This window comes from Ammospiza nelsoni, chromosome 1, assembly GCF_027579445.1.
Source record: "Ammospiza nelsoni isolate bAmmNel1 chromosome 1, bAmmNel1.pri, whole genome shotgun sequence".
Lineage (NCBI taxonomy): Eukaryota > Metazoa > Chordata > Aves > Passeriformes > Passerellidae > Ammospiza > Ammospiza nelsoni.
In genome coordinates this window covers 79,991,844-80,008,403 of record NC_080633.1, presented here as the reverse complement: position 1 = coordinate 80,008,403, position 16,560 = coordinate 79,991,844, and the positions used below count along the sequence as shown (strand labels likewise).

The window sequence follows — 16,560 nt, the reverse complement described above, 5'->3', positions numbered from 1 at the left end:
AATAGAGGAGGTGTTGGCAGAAATAAATGGTTGCCAACTTGCCTGTGTGAAGGTAGCAACTCCTAATGGAAGAATGGAGCAAACAGCTGTGGGCAACAAGACTGGCTAGAACTGGTCTGCCAGAATCCATAGTTTGACATTTCCATTGCAAGTGAAACTCAAATGGAATGAGATACGTTAGTAGTGCAAGTGAGTTAAGAAACCCTGAAGTACAACAACCTGCAACAATACTCTTCAGTGTGTTCTCTCCCTTCCCCCAAAAATACCACAACCACTAGGACCTAACCACTGTGCAGCTGGAACTGTCAAGCTTTATACCTGGGAACACAAAGATATTTGTTCATTTGGTTTCATTCATTGGTTTACTGAACAGATTTTCACCTAACTGAGAAGTCAACTGCTTGAGTATTGGATGTTTTACCACCTGAAACAGTTACATCTCTAGGTTTTTCTATGAAGTCCAAATAGTCTTGGATGCATTTTTTGTGTTAAGTTTAAACTGAAACTTGTCAAAGTACAAATACTCTAATTCATATCTCTACACATACCTTAGCAAGGAGAGCATTTTCTTACAAGGTGAAGTTATCTTGGTTTCATGTAAGGACATAGCCCTTGGTAACTTGTCGTGCCATGCAAGCCAACTGTTTAGCTTTTTTTACTGGAATACTTTATAACTAGGTTAAAAGGCATTTCTTAAAAAAGCTGCACTACTCAGCCTGTTGGGTTTTAGTGCCATTTGGAGGCCATTGAGAATACTGCTGTTAGTGATGTGCACTAGACAGAAATGATGCATGTTGGGTGACTCACGTGAGTTATCGGATAGATGCTTGTGACACACTTTGGCATAGACAGGATATCTCAATAGTGGGGTGGGGCAGTATATCAAAGGAAATGGATTAAAATGGAAGTGTTACTGATGAAAGCCGTAGTAGTGTAGTATGTTTTTGTTAAACATTAATAGGAGGTTGAGTTGGATAACAACTATTGCAAGACAGGAAATTCCCACTGATGCCTCATGCATTGTTGCTTTTAACTTTCCCGTTTGTGTATGACACAGGAGCATCAGGAACAAAGGAAATGAGAATTAGTTATTGTAAGAGGCCTAAGAAAGCTGTCATTAGAGCTGATGAAAAAACCCCAAGTCTAATGGACTTTTAAAAATATTATTATTTGCAATTTTGCCACCTGTTTTAAGACTGGATACTCAAGTTCTTTTCATCTGAAATCAAGGCTGTAATAATTTATTGCTCATCTAGGCCTGGAGACAAACAAAGTTTGTCTCTGACGTACAAAAGTTTCAGGGTATCATTTATCAGAAATTTAACCTCCATTTTAAGAAATGGTCTTCTTCTGTAACATACATGGAGCTGGAGCCAACTGAAGTGGCATCCAGAATGATATAAAAGTGCTGTATTGAAAAACTGCATGATACAGGAGTTGCAGTGTGGGAAAGGCCTGGAGGACTGGTCTGAGGTGACTACCTGTAACAAAGCATTTGCTTAAAAAGCTCAGAGAGTGTTAAAGACAATTCAGCTTACGCTTTCACCTGCTAGCTGTTGCTTTTTAAAGAATACCCACTCTAAGCAATTGAGTTACTTTTTCTGGGAGGCTGGAGTTGGTAGCACTTACCAGTTGAAATGGTAGATCTAAAGGTAGTGGCCTGTGGTGCAATGAGGAGAGAGAGCATTAAGGGCTGTAGCAGACTATCAACTACTCTTGGTGGTGTTGGAGCCCAGTGATGGCTCTGGAGCTCAGCAGGGCCTTGGCTGTTGGGCTCTGTCTTGTCATTTATTATTCCTTTCTCTTACAGCTGCTGTCTTGGTTTTTTTCCCTTCTTTTGCTATGTAAAATCCTCAAAGCTCTCTGCTTGGCAAGTGAGTCAGGCTGGTCAAGACTTGCCTTTCTCCATTAGAATGAAACAATTCCGTTTTTCATCTTATGTCTCACTTAAGAAGGTCATGGAAGATAAAGATATGGATTTCCTTTTAAATTTCGCTTTCTGGCATTGTAGCTTGATGGAAATTCAAAGATGCTTTTGCCTCTTGTGAGTTTCATTTAGTGTCTGACAAGGAGCATGTCCAGTGTAGACAATCTCCAGAGACTTTGGTGTTTTTGGCAAACACACGCTAACTGTGTTGGAGAGGAATAGTGATGAATTTTTGAGTAACTGGTATCACTTATTGTTTTTATATTTATTTTTATCCTCTTTCGGCCTTTCTAAGTGATTTTTGAAAAACTGTGTTTAGCAACATGGAATTACAATGAGAAGCTGATTTGAAATGAGAAATTCTGGGCTGAAGATAGTGTTTTTCTGCGTTTCCATGGGACAGGAGAAAACAGTCTGAAAACATCTGTGGCTGAAAACATTCATGTGAAATTTAGCTTGCAAGAATCTGTCTGTGCTATTATAGATGTGTTGATAAAGACATCCTACTGGGCTTGAATTTGGTGTTTAGCAATAGTAACATTTTGTTGTCACTAGCAAGGGGTTGGGTATAAAATTATATTTTACTATTTGACTGCAGCGTGTCTGTGTATTTTTATGGCTGAGATGAATGCATTTAAGTGGAACCATTTACATCAGATTTTTTGCCTTATATATTAAGTGGATTCAGAATTTCCTGTGTTGCTAACAAAATTAAAAACTGTAAACTGACAATTGGGAATCTGAAAATCAGAACAGGATAAAAATACAAATGAAATGCTTAGTTTCCATCCACTCAATCTTCATATTGAATGTGAAGTATTATACATGTAAATTCTCCTAGTAATTAATTTAGTCATTGAATTAGAAGATCATTTAAGTTGGAAAAGACCTTTAAAAGGTCTCAAAGGTCTTTGATTCCGCCCTTTTACCTGGCACTGCCAACTCCACCACTAACCATGTCCCCAAGTGCTGCATCTACACGGCTTTTAAATGCTGCCAGGAGTCACAACTCAGCCACTTCCCCAGGCAATCAGTTGTCTAATGCTTGACAGCTCTTTTGGTGAAGAAATTTTTCCTGATATTTAAACAATTCCTGGCGCAACTTGAAGTCGTTTCCTCTCGTTTCCTCTCATCTTGTCACTTGTTACCTTGTAGAGGAGACCAACACTCACCCCACTGCTGCATCCTTTCAGGGAATTGCAGAGAGCAATACGGTCTCCCCTGAGCCTCCTTTTCTCCAGGCTGAACAATCCCAGCTCCCTCAGAGGCTCCTCATAAGCCTTGTTTCCAAACCCTTCACCAGCTCTGCTTCCCGTCCCTGGACACACTCCAGCACCTCAATGTCCTCCTTGTACTAACTGGGCCACCAGTGAACACAGGATTTGAGGTGTGCCCTCGCCAGTGCCAAATACAGGGGGACAATCACTGCCCTGCTCCTGCTGGCCACACCATTGCTGATACAGCCCAGGGTGCCATTGGCCTTCTTGGCCACCTGGCCACACTTCTGTTTGCTGTTCAGGTGCTGTCAGTCAGCACCTCCAGGTCCTTTTCCACTAGGCAGATTTCCAAACTCTGTTCCCCAAGCCTGTATCACTGCCTTGGGTTGTTGTGATCCAAGTGCAGGTCCCAGCACTTGGCCTTGTTCAACCTCATACTACTGAGCTTGGCCCATCAATCCACTCATGCCCAACCTGGCACCACCTGCAAACTTCCCCTTTATTCTTACCCAAACAGTCTTGTCACTGTCATTAAGCTCTAGACAATCATAACACTCCTAATGTTCAGGGCTACATTGCCAGCTCTCCTTCGTTGCCTATCTCTTCTGAAGGGTTTACAGCCATCCATTACAGCGCCCCAGTTGTGCAAATCATCCCACCATCTCTCCACGATGACAGCTATGTCACAGTTTTCCTGCTGCCTAAAGGCTTCCAGCTCCTCCTCTTTGTTGCCCAAGCCATGTTCATTGGTGTAGATGAACTTCAGTTGGGCTATTAATTCTGTCAGCTTTTTCAGGACAGAAGCCCTGATTCCTACATGACCATTCTCAGGTGCTTCCATGCTTTCTGACGCATCAGTATCTCTTACATTTTGGCTGCTGCATGGATCTTTGTTCCTACCTCCTGTGAGATGGCAGACTGAAAGACCTTGCTAGTTCACCATTCCTCAGACACTGGTGTTCTGCCTCCATGCTGATCTCTAGTGAGCATGGCTTTATCAAGTCTAGTCTAAAGCTCTTTCAGTGAGCCCTGATAGTTCCTGTGCAAAAATGCTTTTCCTTGTTTGAGGTGGGTGTACCTTGTCTGTCACCAGCAGGCTCAGTATCATGAAACCAACCCAGGATCAGAAAACCCAAAAATGTCCCAGTGACACCAGGCTCAGAGCCAGGTATTGATCTGATGGCTCTTCCCATTTTTTCCCTTATCATTCCCTGCAACAAGAAGCACAGAGAAAGCACTCCTGCTCCTCCAACCAGTCATCCCAAGGATTTCAGGGAGAGACTTCAATCACATCTCTCTTGATTGTCCTTGGGCTTCTCATTGCAATTTCTTGCTTTTTCCCTGAAATATGGGGTTAATAATAACAATAATGGGTTTTCCCAAGGGCCGTACCAGGGTAGGAAGCTTTCTCATCACATCTTTAACCTTGGGTGCAGGGAGGCAGCAGGCTTCCTGAAGAAGTTGGCACACTGGGCCTTAGTTCCCTTCAGAAGGGAGTCTCCCATGACAATGATCCATCTGTCTTCAGCCTACTCGCCTCCTCCCTGAGCTCTGTCACTGTGCAGAGGAGCTCCTCTACCTGGGCACACCTCCCACAGCTGTGCTCTCTGCTGCCATATCATCTAAATACTTGCCTACAAAGTAGCATAATCCTATATTTAAATTTAATCTGTACAATTGCTGAGTCAAAATTTAAATACATAACAGAGTGCCATTGCTGGAGATGTTGCACTACCAGTTAAACTTGAAGGTGACTGTAATGTCTAAGTGTAATGCTCTGGTTATTCTTAGTTTCAGTTTTTTTTGGCATTTGCTTTCTCACTGTAGGAATTGTGGCAATATGCTGATTAGTACTCCCAAAATTCAGTCTTAAGTTGGTCTCAAAATGGCAATGTTGGCATTTAAGTTGAAATCACTTTTTTAAAAGTAGATACTGAGGACTAGTTCTGCAAAAAAGAATTTTATGTTATGCTGTGGGGTCTTCTAACATTTTTAATTTTTTAGGTGGCAGAGATAAGCGTGGAGGTCCCATTCTAACATTTCCAGCTCGCAGTAATCACGACAGAATACGGCAAGAAGACCTTAGAAGACTAATTTCGTATCTAGCCTGTATTCCTAGGTAAGCAATCACCTGTTAACCTCTAAGGCTGTATAACAAAATAAATGGATTATGCTGCAGTACTCCCACAAGCTAGCAGACTGAGTTAATAACATGAGCAAATCAATACCAAGTTTTGTCATTTGCTATTTTCAAATGGCTTTCTGGAAAAGAAATAATTACTCTGCCTTGTAAAAGGAAGGCAGCTGGCAGAAGGGCTGGTGTGCTTTAGCTAAAAGTAGTTTGTGTTCAGAAATGGCACTGCCACGCCACATTGGTGTCGCTGTGTTGAAGACTGCAAATACAACTCAAAGGCTTTCAGTACATCAATAATTACAAGCATGCTGGTCATCCTTCACCATATGCCTTGTGTGGAGTGCAGGCAGCACAGGACTCTGAACTGTTATTTGTGTTAGATAAGTCATAGTGTCCTGATACAGCACAGAAATAATGAGGAGAAAGGTATGAGAAATTGCTTGTAAAGGTCTCAGATAAACCTGTGGAGTCATCTGTGAAAGTACTGATATTGCATTATCAGCAATTCAGCGTATAAATTGAGCTGTTTAAATAAATTGGCAGAAGTCAAATCCAGTGCTATTTTATGTGTGCATATGTACACTGCCATATATATACATATATATATGTAGTTGTATATATATGAGATACTTTAAGCAAAAGTTACGTATTTTGTATGTATCTAAAAAAAGTTCCTTCATACAGAACTTCACTTTCTGTAGTAATCAAGTTGGGAACAAAAATGATCCTAAGACTCTGAATTTAGGTCCATCTTGAAACCTTTCAGCATTTGTTTCGGGCTGGAGCAGTGCTGACTGTGCTTGATTCTGTTTGTCTATGACCACAAGCAGCAGTTTTCATTACAATTGAAAAAAATTCCTTGGACAACATCCCTGAGTGCAGTATTGTCCATGTTTGTGTAATGTGCTAATTTACTGAGAGTCTTTGCACTTGATATAATCAAATATCAGTTTTTGACTGAGAAAGGTGATTCCATAAAGTAACTTCAGGGCATCTGGCTGAGAGATTACATGGCCTCCTTTTTGTGAAGTTAACTGGGAGGCTCAGGAGACTTAGAGGAAGGAGAACAGGAAGAAGGCTTGAAATTTTTACTCTAAGATTTGAATGGTTGTGCAAATCATCCTACATCATCTAGATGTATTCTAGCCATCTACAGCTTCAAGTTGCTAGATAAGTTAATAGACAAATATGTATTAAAATGTGTCCAAGAATTTTTTTGTAGATAATCAGGGCAAGAAACAGTCTTCCTCTGGTGAAAGGTGTATGTTAGTTAGCTTAGATCAATAGACCTAAAATTAAAAGAAAGTTAGTGCATGTTTTTCACTCTTTAAGCATTGCAAACTTTTGAGAATAAAGAGAGCTTTATCAAAAGTAAGATTTGTTTTCATACAAGTCACGTTTAAGAGACTGATTATGCAACTCTAGCTAATTGCAAGTCCCAATTGATACAAATATCCCCGAAGTTTTGGGTTGTCGGTTATTTGCTGCAGTACTGTTACTTGATGTAGCTGAAGAATCACAGGTATCAGTTGTTTGGCAAGAGATCTAAAAACTTAAGTTGACTCAATCTCACAATTTTACTAATTTTACAATTTATCTGATTTAAAAATGTGGCTGAACTTATGTCATCACCACAGAGTGATGGACAGATATTTTAGTGTAGTTCATGCTTACCAACACATGACCTTGACTCCCTAGAACAAATCCTGTGATCCTTGGCCAAAAGACATTGAGCTTGTGTGAGGTGATGTGGCTCCATGGTGGAGCACACAGTGGCTGTGTCACTGTGTCACACGATGAGGGACCACTTTGGACACCCCAGTAGATACATGCCTTGTGAATTAGTGGTAAGCACTCCCTGTGCAATCCTCAGTTTGGTGGGATAGAGATGGGCTGAGCAGCACTCCTGCTGCCATTTGGCCTTTCAGTGATGGGTCTATCTTTAAGACAGTAGTTATTTTTTTCCTTGAATTCTGTGATGATTTTAGAAAACATTTTCACCATGGTCAGAAAATTGTATGTTGTAGCCTACATGCATGCCAAGCTAGTTACTGCTAATGTATTTTGCTTCTGCCATTGCCATTTTTGGCATTCCTATGGGCAGGTGGGAGAGCCAGCATTTATCATGATAAACTCATTTTTTGAAATGTTGTGGGATGTTTATTCTCTCTTCTTTTCCATAGCTTTAAGCTTTTCAAAGTTTAAAAAACCTTCCCCTTCTGAGGAGCCCATATTATCACTTTTTCCAGATCTCCTATAGCAGTCATAATCCATCTTTCTGCACTGTGGCCAGTAAGACTGAGTAAAATATGCCAGTGAAGCTTCCCTGACTCTTGGACACTCCAAAAACCTCACCACATGAACTCTGGAATGGCATTTGAATTAGTCACATCCCTGAACTTGACTCATACTCAAACAATGGACATTTGGTCCTTTTTTGGTAGTCTGTTGGGTATGATGCATTGGTTTTGAAATGTTTTCCTTCCTATGGTCATACTACAAGGTCACGTAGCAAATTCTGCTGGAAGAAAATCAGAGTTTGGTGGTGGTGATTGTAGTGGTCTTGATACTTTTGATCAGTAGCAAGAACTAAATGTACGGAAGATATTGATGAAAAGAAATTAAATTTTCCATTCTCAGAGGGAGTGCTGGAGAATTTGAGTGTAAGGTCTGTCAACTTTTGGACAGCAAAATTGAGCTCAAATTTTGTAGAAACGGATTGATGTGGTTTTCTTCCCAACCATAAAATACTGTGTTGTCCTTTAACTATTCACAAATCAATCCTGTTACAAAAGAAATTGTCAATAAATGGGTGTCTTTCCTCTACAGACTCTTAACAACTCTCAGATAAAATGGTTCAAAATCTGAGACAGTTTGCAAAAGTTGTGAAGTGGTAGGTAAGAACAATTTGCCATCTTCTGTCCTTTTAGAGGATCCCCTCAATCATTAGAAAGACATGAATATTATCATCAGTCAAATAAGTGGATGTGTGTTCTGAAGAGTAAAGTTAAAATGTAGTAGATATTGCTGCTTTAGGAAACAGTAGGTTTACTGTGTAAAGTGAAGGAGAAACAAGACTGGACGATGAATCATCATGAATATAAACAGTGAAAATGAAAGTGAAGATAATGGCAGAATATCAAATCAGCAACAGATATAAAGCTCTCCCCACAAGGAGTTTGGCATGGGAGTGGAAGAAACGTCTTGAGAGGTTTGTGAGATCTGCTGTATATGGTCAGCTAGTCAGCAGTGAGGCCCTGAGGAGACCACATTCATTAGACAGTGTGATGCAGTTGAGTGTTGTGTTGGAAATTGGAACACTTGCTTGATAACCTTCCCTTCTGTTTTCTGCAGTGAGGAAGTCTGTAAACGAGGATTCACCGTCATTGTAGATATGCGTGGGTCAAAGTGGGACTCCATAAAGCCTCTGCTGAAGATTTTACAGGAATCCTTTCCATGTTGTATTCATGTTGCACTGATAATCAAGCCAGACAATTTCTGGCAGAAACAGAGGACTAACTTTGGCAGCTCGAAGTTTGAGTTTGAGGTAATTTCCCCTATGGTATACAAATTTATATTTATTTTGTGGTTTTAAATGTTATCACTAATGATCAGACCTTGGAAACTCTCAGATAAATTATATTCTGGCTGGAAGGAGAGGAACTTTAGACCAGTGCTAGAAAAAGTGTGGTTTTCTTCATGTACTTAGGCTAGGTAATTGTGTATGTTGTTGTTTATATTCTTTTTGTAAGCTCAAGAAAGATTGAATTAGGTTTTCCTCCCTTAATGGTAAAAACTTAGTTTTTGTCTCTTAGTTACCTTAGTTTGCATTATGGTATTATTGCTATCTCCAGAATCCAGAGGAAGTCAGCTGAATGAGCCTTGCTCTTATCCTTCTGCAGCTTTGCAATACACAAAGTCAAAACTTCAAACAGTAATTGAAAGAGTGGTTGCTGTTTTGTTCTTAAATGTAGTGAGGTAAGAAAGAAATGTGGGAAAATATCTGCAAGACTTCCTGTCTTCTGCTGATCTGAATTGATACTTGAAATGTGTGAGAAAAGTTGTTGTGTGGACTTCATGAGCAAAATTATCAACTCTTACAAAAAGAAAAGCAAAAATTTGAAAGGAAATTTGAAATTCATTTCAGTAACAGCATTTTTTTTTCTTTCCATTTTTATTTTTTTAGACAAATATGGTGTCTCTGGAAGGCCTTACCAAAGTAGTTGATCCTTCTCAGCTAACCCCAGAATTTGATGGCTGTTTGGAGTACAACCATGAGGAGTGGATAGAAATCAGAGTTGCCTTTGAGGACTACATTAGCAATGCAACCCATATGCTGTCCAGACTGGAGGAACTGCAAGATATATTGTCAAAAAAGGAAATGCCTCAGGACCTGGAAGGTGCTCGCAACATGATAGAGGAGCATTCACAATTAAAAAAGAAGGTCATTAAGGCCCCTATTGAGGACCTTGATGTGGAAGGACAAAAACTGCTCCAGAGGATACAGAGCAGTGATAGCTTTCCCAAAAAGAACTCTGGGTCAGGGAATGCAGACTTACAGAATCTTTTACCCAAAGTGTCCACCATGCTGGACAGGCTGCACTCAACACGGCAGCATCTGCATCAGATGTGGCATGTGCGGAAATTGAAATTGGACCAATGCTTTCAGCTCAGGCTGTTTGAGCAGGATGCTGAAAAGGTAAGGATCGGGCAAGGAGACTATAAATGGCCAACACTTGGCAGACTTGAAAGAAGTACCAAGGGTAATTGAAAATAGTAGTTTTTGTCTTTGAAGTTAATCACTAGCCTTTTAATGAGAAGTAAGGGACTTCTTGATTTGAGGGGCACTCAGGGCCTTCTGGAGTAAGGGGCATGGGATAGTACTTCTAAGCTGTAAGGAAGCTCTTACCAAAGAAAATTGTACCTGCTAATGACTTCAAAGTGCTTATTTTGTTAAACATTTTTTCCAGACAGATGCTTTTATATGCATCAAGTCAAGAAGAATGCTGTATACTTTATAAATACAGATGACTACAGACTACATTGGTCTTCTTTTGAGTGATCTTTGGGAAGTGAGTTACAGGCAGTCAACAAAGCCTGAAGAGGCTGACATGGGTAACTGCTTCATTGATGCAGGGTTTGAAGTCCCAGGCTAAAAACTGATGTATCTCTTCTGACAGTGCATATGTCATTAACAGGGAACTGAGTGATTTCAGAATGTTTCAGGCCAACCAGTCCCTTCAGATGAGAAAGCCCTTGATTGTCATGGAATTTGAAGAGGAAGTATGGCAGGCAGATCACTTTTAGATGAGCTCAAATTAGATCTATTTTCATGTAGAATGGTTTTGCAATCTCTTATTATTGACTTGTTACCATGGAACAAATAGCTTTAAGGAAGGGTGGGGATTTTTTCTCTGGGATTAGTAGTAACTAGACTATGCAGTCAAGTGGTAAGTATGTTTTTTCTCGGAGTTTAAAGTACTCAGATTTCTTGAATGTTTTACATAAGATTGCCTGAACTGCATGAGACCAACAGTCCATGTTAAACCAGTGTTCTGCTCTCCAGCAGCTGTCACTAGCAGATGCATGAGGAAGAGTAAAAGCAGAACAAACATATAAAAACTTAACTTCTTCTTGCTTCTTTATTTGTATTCTTCACCCATACTTTCCCTTACCCTCATCATTTCAACTCAGGGACTTTCTTTACACTATTGTAATGTTTTCCGCTGTGTTTAAAAAATAAATAATTTTTTTAAAGTACCATTTAAAGCAAATGTTTTCTGGATAGTATAGCTGAAAATAGTAGGGACATGTAGAGAGTTGGAAAAAAAAAGAAATTATCATATATTTCTAAAATTATTTAGAAAATAATGCAAGCTGTTGCTCTAGTGTTGCTCTTTGAGACCCAAATGCATTTTATCAACCTTGCAGCCACTTCATTACAGCATTAATTTTCCTGCATGATAGCATATCTTTTAGTACCATGTGAGCACCATCAAAATACATTTTGTTAATTTTCTCCTATTTTATCAAATTGATTACATAACTTGGGCTTTAACCAACTTCTTGTGAAATACTTGAGCCTGTAGGATTGACCTCTGTCCTGCCATGTGGTTGCATAAGCTCACATCAGTGTTTTCTATGTTTCTGATTCCAGGAATGAGTCTATAGAAAATGAGCACATCTTTCTTTCAAAAGGGAAATATTAGGCACCTCAAAGTGAGGTTGACAGCAGCTATTATACCTGGGACAGTTTTTCTCTCATTAGCCAGTTAAAAAGAAGGTTTGTGTAGTATCACAACTCACTTTTGAATTTAGACCCTTGCCTTAATCTACTTGCAGACTGTATTTTTACTGCTTGTGTCAGATTAGATTTCACAGCTCATGATGTTTTTATCAGTGTGTGCCTGTATTTTACTGAAATGTGGGAAAGGATGGTATCTTTGATGGGAAGAAAAAGGGAATACCCTTTTTCTGTCATGGGGAGAAATAAACATGTTCCTTTTGGAGGACTTGCTCAATTGAGTGCAAGAATTTTGGACTGGTTCAGAAGAAGAAAAGGCAAAAAAGTGACAAGGTGGGAGGGAATCTGATTGAATTTGCCCCTTTACGCATCTGAAGGCAGCAAATTCAAGTGACCTAGAGGAGGATGGTCACAAGCACTACCAGTGTCTGTTTTGAATAATGTTCTTATTTTCACTGAGTTCTAGGTGAGAAGCTTCAAATTTTAGGAGTATGTGATCAACTGTCTCAGTTACTAAACTTCAAAAGTTTGGTTTACAGTTCTTACCATATTGTGGTCTGCTTATAATTTGGTTTGTCATGGACTTGGGACAAATACTGGACTTGATAATATTGTTCTGTTAGCCAGCATAGGAAAGATCTTTAAATGGGTACTTCCTGCTTACTGCTGCTGTTTTTTCCTGGACAATCTATATCAGCTTATCCAGAAAGCAGGTGGTAAAGCAGGTGGTATGTCTCTTTTGCTGAGATATAGCAAAGATTTCAAGACCATTGTAAGCAGGTGGGGTGTTAAACAGCTCTTTGCTGCGTTGCTTGGTCTTTGAAAATTTTGTCTTCCAGTGCCACTGTTAACATACCTGTGTGCTTTCATTGATGGCCATTGTCATATAAGGTCCCTCCTAAATTTTTTTTTAAATATTAAAATATTCCTTTTTTTCGTTTTAAAAACAAGCTTATTCAAAGATTTTTCTTAAATTTCTCTGGAGGAAGGTAACTCTGTGCTCACATATACTTTTAATAATTAATCTAGAAATAGAATATTTGTTTTCAAATCTGCTGTAAACTTATGAACTAAAAATATTAAACTAGCTGCTGAAGTACTTGATCAGCATGAAAGAATTTATATTTAATTTCCATGAGTTGCCATTTTCATTCTAAACTGCTAAGCTGCTGATGTCAATAAGTGCTGACACTAGAGACTGTATAAGCTTGGCAACTCAGGGCTGTGCTCCAAGTCTGTTTGTTTACTATGACTTTTTTGTAACAATGAAGTTTGTGATTATGGCATTATAGTAGCTTGTTGAGATAAACACCTGTAGTAATGATAACAGTAAGAGCCTCAGCTGTTTGATCCAAAAAGACAGGTTTCAGCAATGATTGAGTTAAAATTGACAGTAACTTACAATGGAAAGAGCATCAGGGTTAATTTTCATGGCCTTAGACTCTATTCTGTGTTCATAAGTATCTTACATTACTTGTCCATGATTTCTGCCATAACAAATTATTAAACTTTCTTCTTTCCTTAATATTTTTGTGTAGATGTTTGACTGGATCACACACAACAAAGGTCTGTTCCTGAACAGCTACACAGAGATTGGAACCAGTCACCCCCACGCGATGGAACTTCAGACACAGCACAATCACTTTGCCATGAACTGCATGGTAAGAGCAGGCCTCTGTGCACAGATGTGCTGGCTGTTTGTTCTCTGTTAAGGGAGAATTTGTAAGTGCATAAACACAGAGAGTCCCTTCTTTACAAGTAGTGGAAATTTGGTTTGGAGCAGTGAGGTTATACAACACAGTGGAGGAAAATAAAAGGTGGTCAGGTACAGAGGAACTGTGATAAAGTAACAAACATTTCTTTAGACAAATGGCAGTGTTCAACATGACCTCAGCACCTCTCAAATATATGTGTTCAAGCTTCTAGAACCTGGGATGTGTCTTTGAGTACTACCTTGGGTCTTGTACAGAATTTCAGAGAATCATGTGTAATACAGATTTTAGCTCTCCATTCTGAAAGAAGTAGCTCTCAGGATCTTCTGAAGAGATTTCAACTCAGGCAAAAAGTTCTCAGAAGTAACTGAGGCTGGTGTAATAATTCTCCATGGTTTCAAGAAGATTTCTCATTTTCGGCACAGCAGAGTGGAGCCAAGACAATTTTTTTTGCTCAAATAAGATCAGTAGATTATAAAAAAAATGGATTTTAACGGGCAATGAGTGAAAGCTATTTCCTTTCAGTTTCATGAATGCTGTTTGAACATGGGAACAAAATTCTGAAGTACATTTTAGATCCTTAACACATTGTAGGTGTTTAAATAACCTTGGGAGTCTGGGCCTAAGTCCAGTTCCTGTTTGTTAGATCAATGAAGGAAGAACACTACCAGTCTTGTTACAAATTAACATTCTTGGCAGTCCAAGGATGGGAATTGAATTAAAGTATGGTTGAAATAATGAACTCTTGCAAGAGGATTTTTCTGTAGAACAAGAAAGTGGCAAAATAAACTTACCTAGGTTATGTGTCTTCAAGAAGTATTGGAAGGACTAGTAAGGTAGCTCTTGTGTATTGTGTAGCTGGAGGTAAGAATAGGAGACACTACTAGAACAGACACTATTTCTTCTTTTGCAACTCAGGTCTGTTTCCAGAAGTTTAAAAGAATTAAAACCAATATGAACTTTCTGGAAAAAGTAAAGCAAATGCTGGTGAACTTGGCAGTTAAGTTATGTAACATCATATATGGTTTTGACCATTAGGTTTGGTTCACAGCATGGGGAATTGCTGCCTTATGGAGCACCTTGTTGTTGTTCTTCACTGCTCTGCATATGAAGTAGAGCAGAAAGAAACAAAGGATGACAGTAGGTGTCATTGACATGAGATGACTTTTGGAACTTGCTAATTTTGAGTGGCCTTCCACACAATTCCTGAGGTTGCATTCTAAAGGTTAAATTCTTCTGTAAGCCTGTGCTCATATTAGTCACTGTTGTAGTCTTTTCTTCAAACTGGGTGACTTTATTATTTTTCCTTCTTTTAGACTGTTCAGATGCTATTGACAGTAGGAAGCACTTGAGCGATGCAGCATAATCCTTCCTGCTCTGTGTTTGCTATTAGTCTTTTCCTGTTAATCTCTCCTTTGTCTTTAGTTGTCAAATGCATTAATTACAGGGGATTTTTTTCTCAGCCTGAAAAATGTTTTCTTAAAACTTACAAGGAGCAGCTTAAATTTGGGGTAAATTAAGCTATCTGAACATTTGAAGGGGTAAAAATAAGCTGCATTTTTTTCTGTAGCGTAACCCTCCCAGCAGGGGTTCTCTGCCATGGAATAAGAAAATGTAAATTCAGTGTGATTGGTCCCTGGTTTTGATTTAAGCAGCACTCAGATTATCTGGGTTTTATTTGGTTAAATGGCAAAAGCCTTTCATATAGATTAAGGGCAAAGATTAAACTGAATGTGACATAAAAAATGACGTGAACTGATTGAATTTTGGCAGGCCTTATTTTTCATTAGCTTTCAGCTGTAAAAATGTGGGGCAGTCTTAACTCCTGCAACCATGTTCAGCTTCTCCCTGACCACTCACCACATATGCTCTGTGCTTAACAAGTTGCTGTTTGTTCGGTCTTCCTGCCAGTGTAACTCAGTAATCAAAGTGGATTTAAGGTGTCTTTTGTGAGTACTCTAACACCACTGGGATGGAATAGAGGGAGGGACTATGTATAAGGTTTATTTATTGCAGGAGATTTTTTAAGGCTTTCCATTGTGTCCCTAATTGGACCTTAATAGATCTTGCTTTCTAGTCAATTTTCTTAGGCTCACTTGAGGTAGGGAAGAACTGTTTGAAGGATAAATGCTCCCCAAGCAACTAAATGCAACTGCTTGTACTTGCTCATAGTTTAACTCTGATAATTGATGTTGCAGCTGCTTTTCCCAACATGTTATTGTTGCAGGGCACATGCTCCCCTCCACAGCAGGTGCTACCCTCTGTCAATAGCTGGGTCTCTCATGTCCCCTTCCTCCGCAAGCAGTAGTTTGTTTCCAAGAGGTGGAGGGCAACTTCTGCAGCTGCTTATGCCAAACTTGGCTGAGAAAGAGTGACAACCTTTGGGTGAGATGCCAAAATTTTGATCTGGTCTTCCAGTCTGAAGCAAGCCACCTGGATGTAAACCATTGTGAAAGCTACTTATTTCCTGTCATGAACAAGAGTTAGTTACATCAAGGACAAAGAGGATTTGCTGAATTTTTTAAAAAAAATATTGTAATGGCTTTGTGCCATTTTTAAAATGTTGGTTTTCAGTAAAAACACAAAATAGTTGGAAGTGTAAACCAAATGCTATAAAACAAAAAGGTAAAGAATACATTTGGGGAGGAGATTTAACTTTACTTTCACCAGTTTCATTAGCAAATGGTATATCTAGGAATCTTATGTATTTCATGTGGTTGCACTTTTCAAGGCAGCAGGAATAAGTTCATGCAAGTCTTAAGCTAATACACAGACTGCTTCTCACTGCAATAAATCTGTCCCAGAGAAAATCTGGATAGGTGTAGTGCTGGGCATTAAAGAGGGACATATATATGGTTGCCATGGATTAACACACAGGTTTATATGGCTAAAGGAGCTAATGACTGAAGGATAATTCCCATGTAGGAAGGATAGATATGTGACTTCCTGTTACTGAATTTGAGAAGCTGTGCACTGATAAAAGTCAAGGCTGTCTCTTTATAGGGCAAGTAGATCCCATGTTCCGTAACTGTAGCAAAAACCAAAATTTCAGTGATTCTGCTCTCTGAAAATGAGGATGGGTTTTCAGTACAATTTTAAAGGTCTGCTTTCAGCAACAGTAAATTGCTGTTTTTTAGTCCTGAGATTTATTTGAGTCCTGAGATTTATTTGAGTTAAGCAATACTCAGTTTCAGCTTGACGTTCCTATTTGGGTGACTAAACTGATGCTTCACTTCTCAAAACAAGTTTTTAGTACCTTTTAAGGGAGAAACTTTCAAATACAGCATCATAGGAGTTAGAAGTACAAAAATTATGTATTGAGTTTT

At 39.2% G+C, this 16,560-nt stretch overlaps 1 protein-coding gene across 1 annotated transcript in view; it reads left to right on the top strand.

Moving 5' to 3' along the window:
- Positions 1 to 16,560, top strand: part of TRIO (trio Rho guanine nucleotide exchange factor) — a 248,319-nt gene that overhangs the window by 69,754 nt on the left and 162,005 nt on the right. Inside the window, exons 3-6 of the mRNA XM_059485968.1 lie at positions 5,149 to 5,263; positions 8,633 to 8,825; positions 9,465 to 9,977; positions 13,061 to 13,183. Coding sequence (XP_059341951.1) covers positions 5,149 to 5,263; positions 8,633 to 8,825; positions 9,465 to 9,977; positions 13,061 to 13,183 — 944 coding nt within the window. The remainder of the gene's footprint in view (positions 1 to 5,148; positions 5,264 to 8,632; positions 8,826 to 9,464; positions 9,978 to 13,060; positions 13,184 to 16,560) is intronic.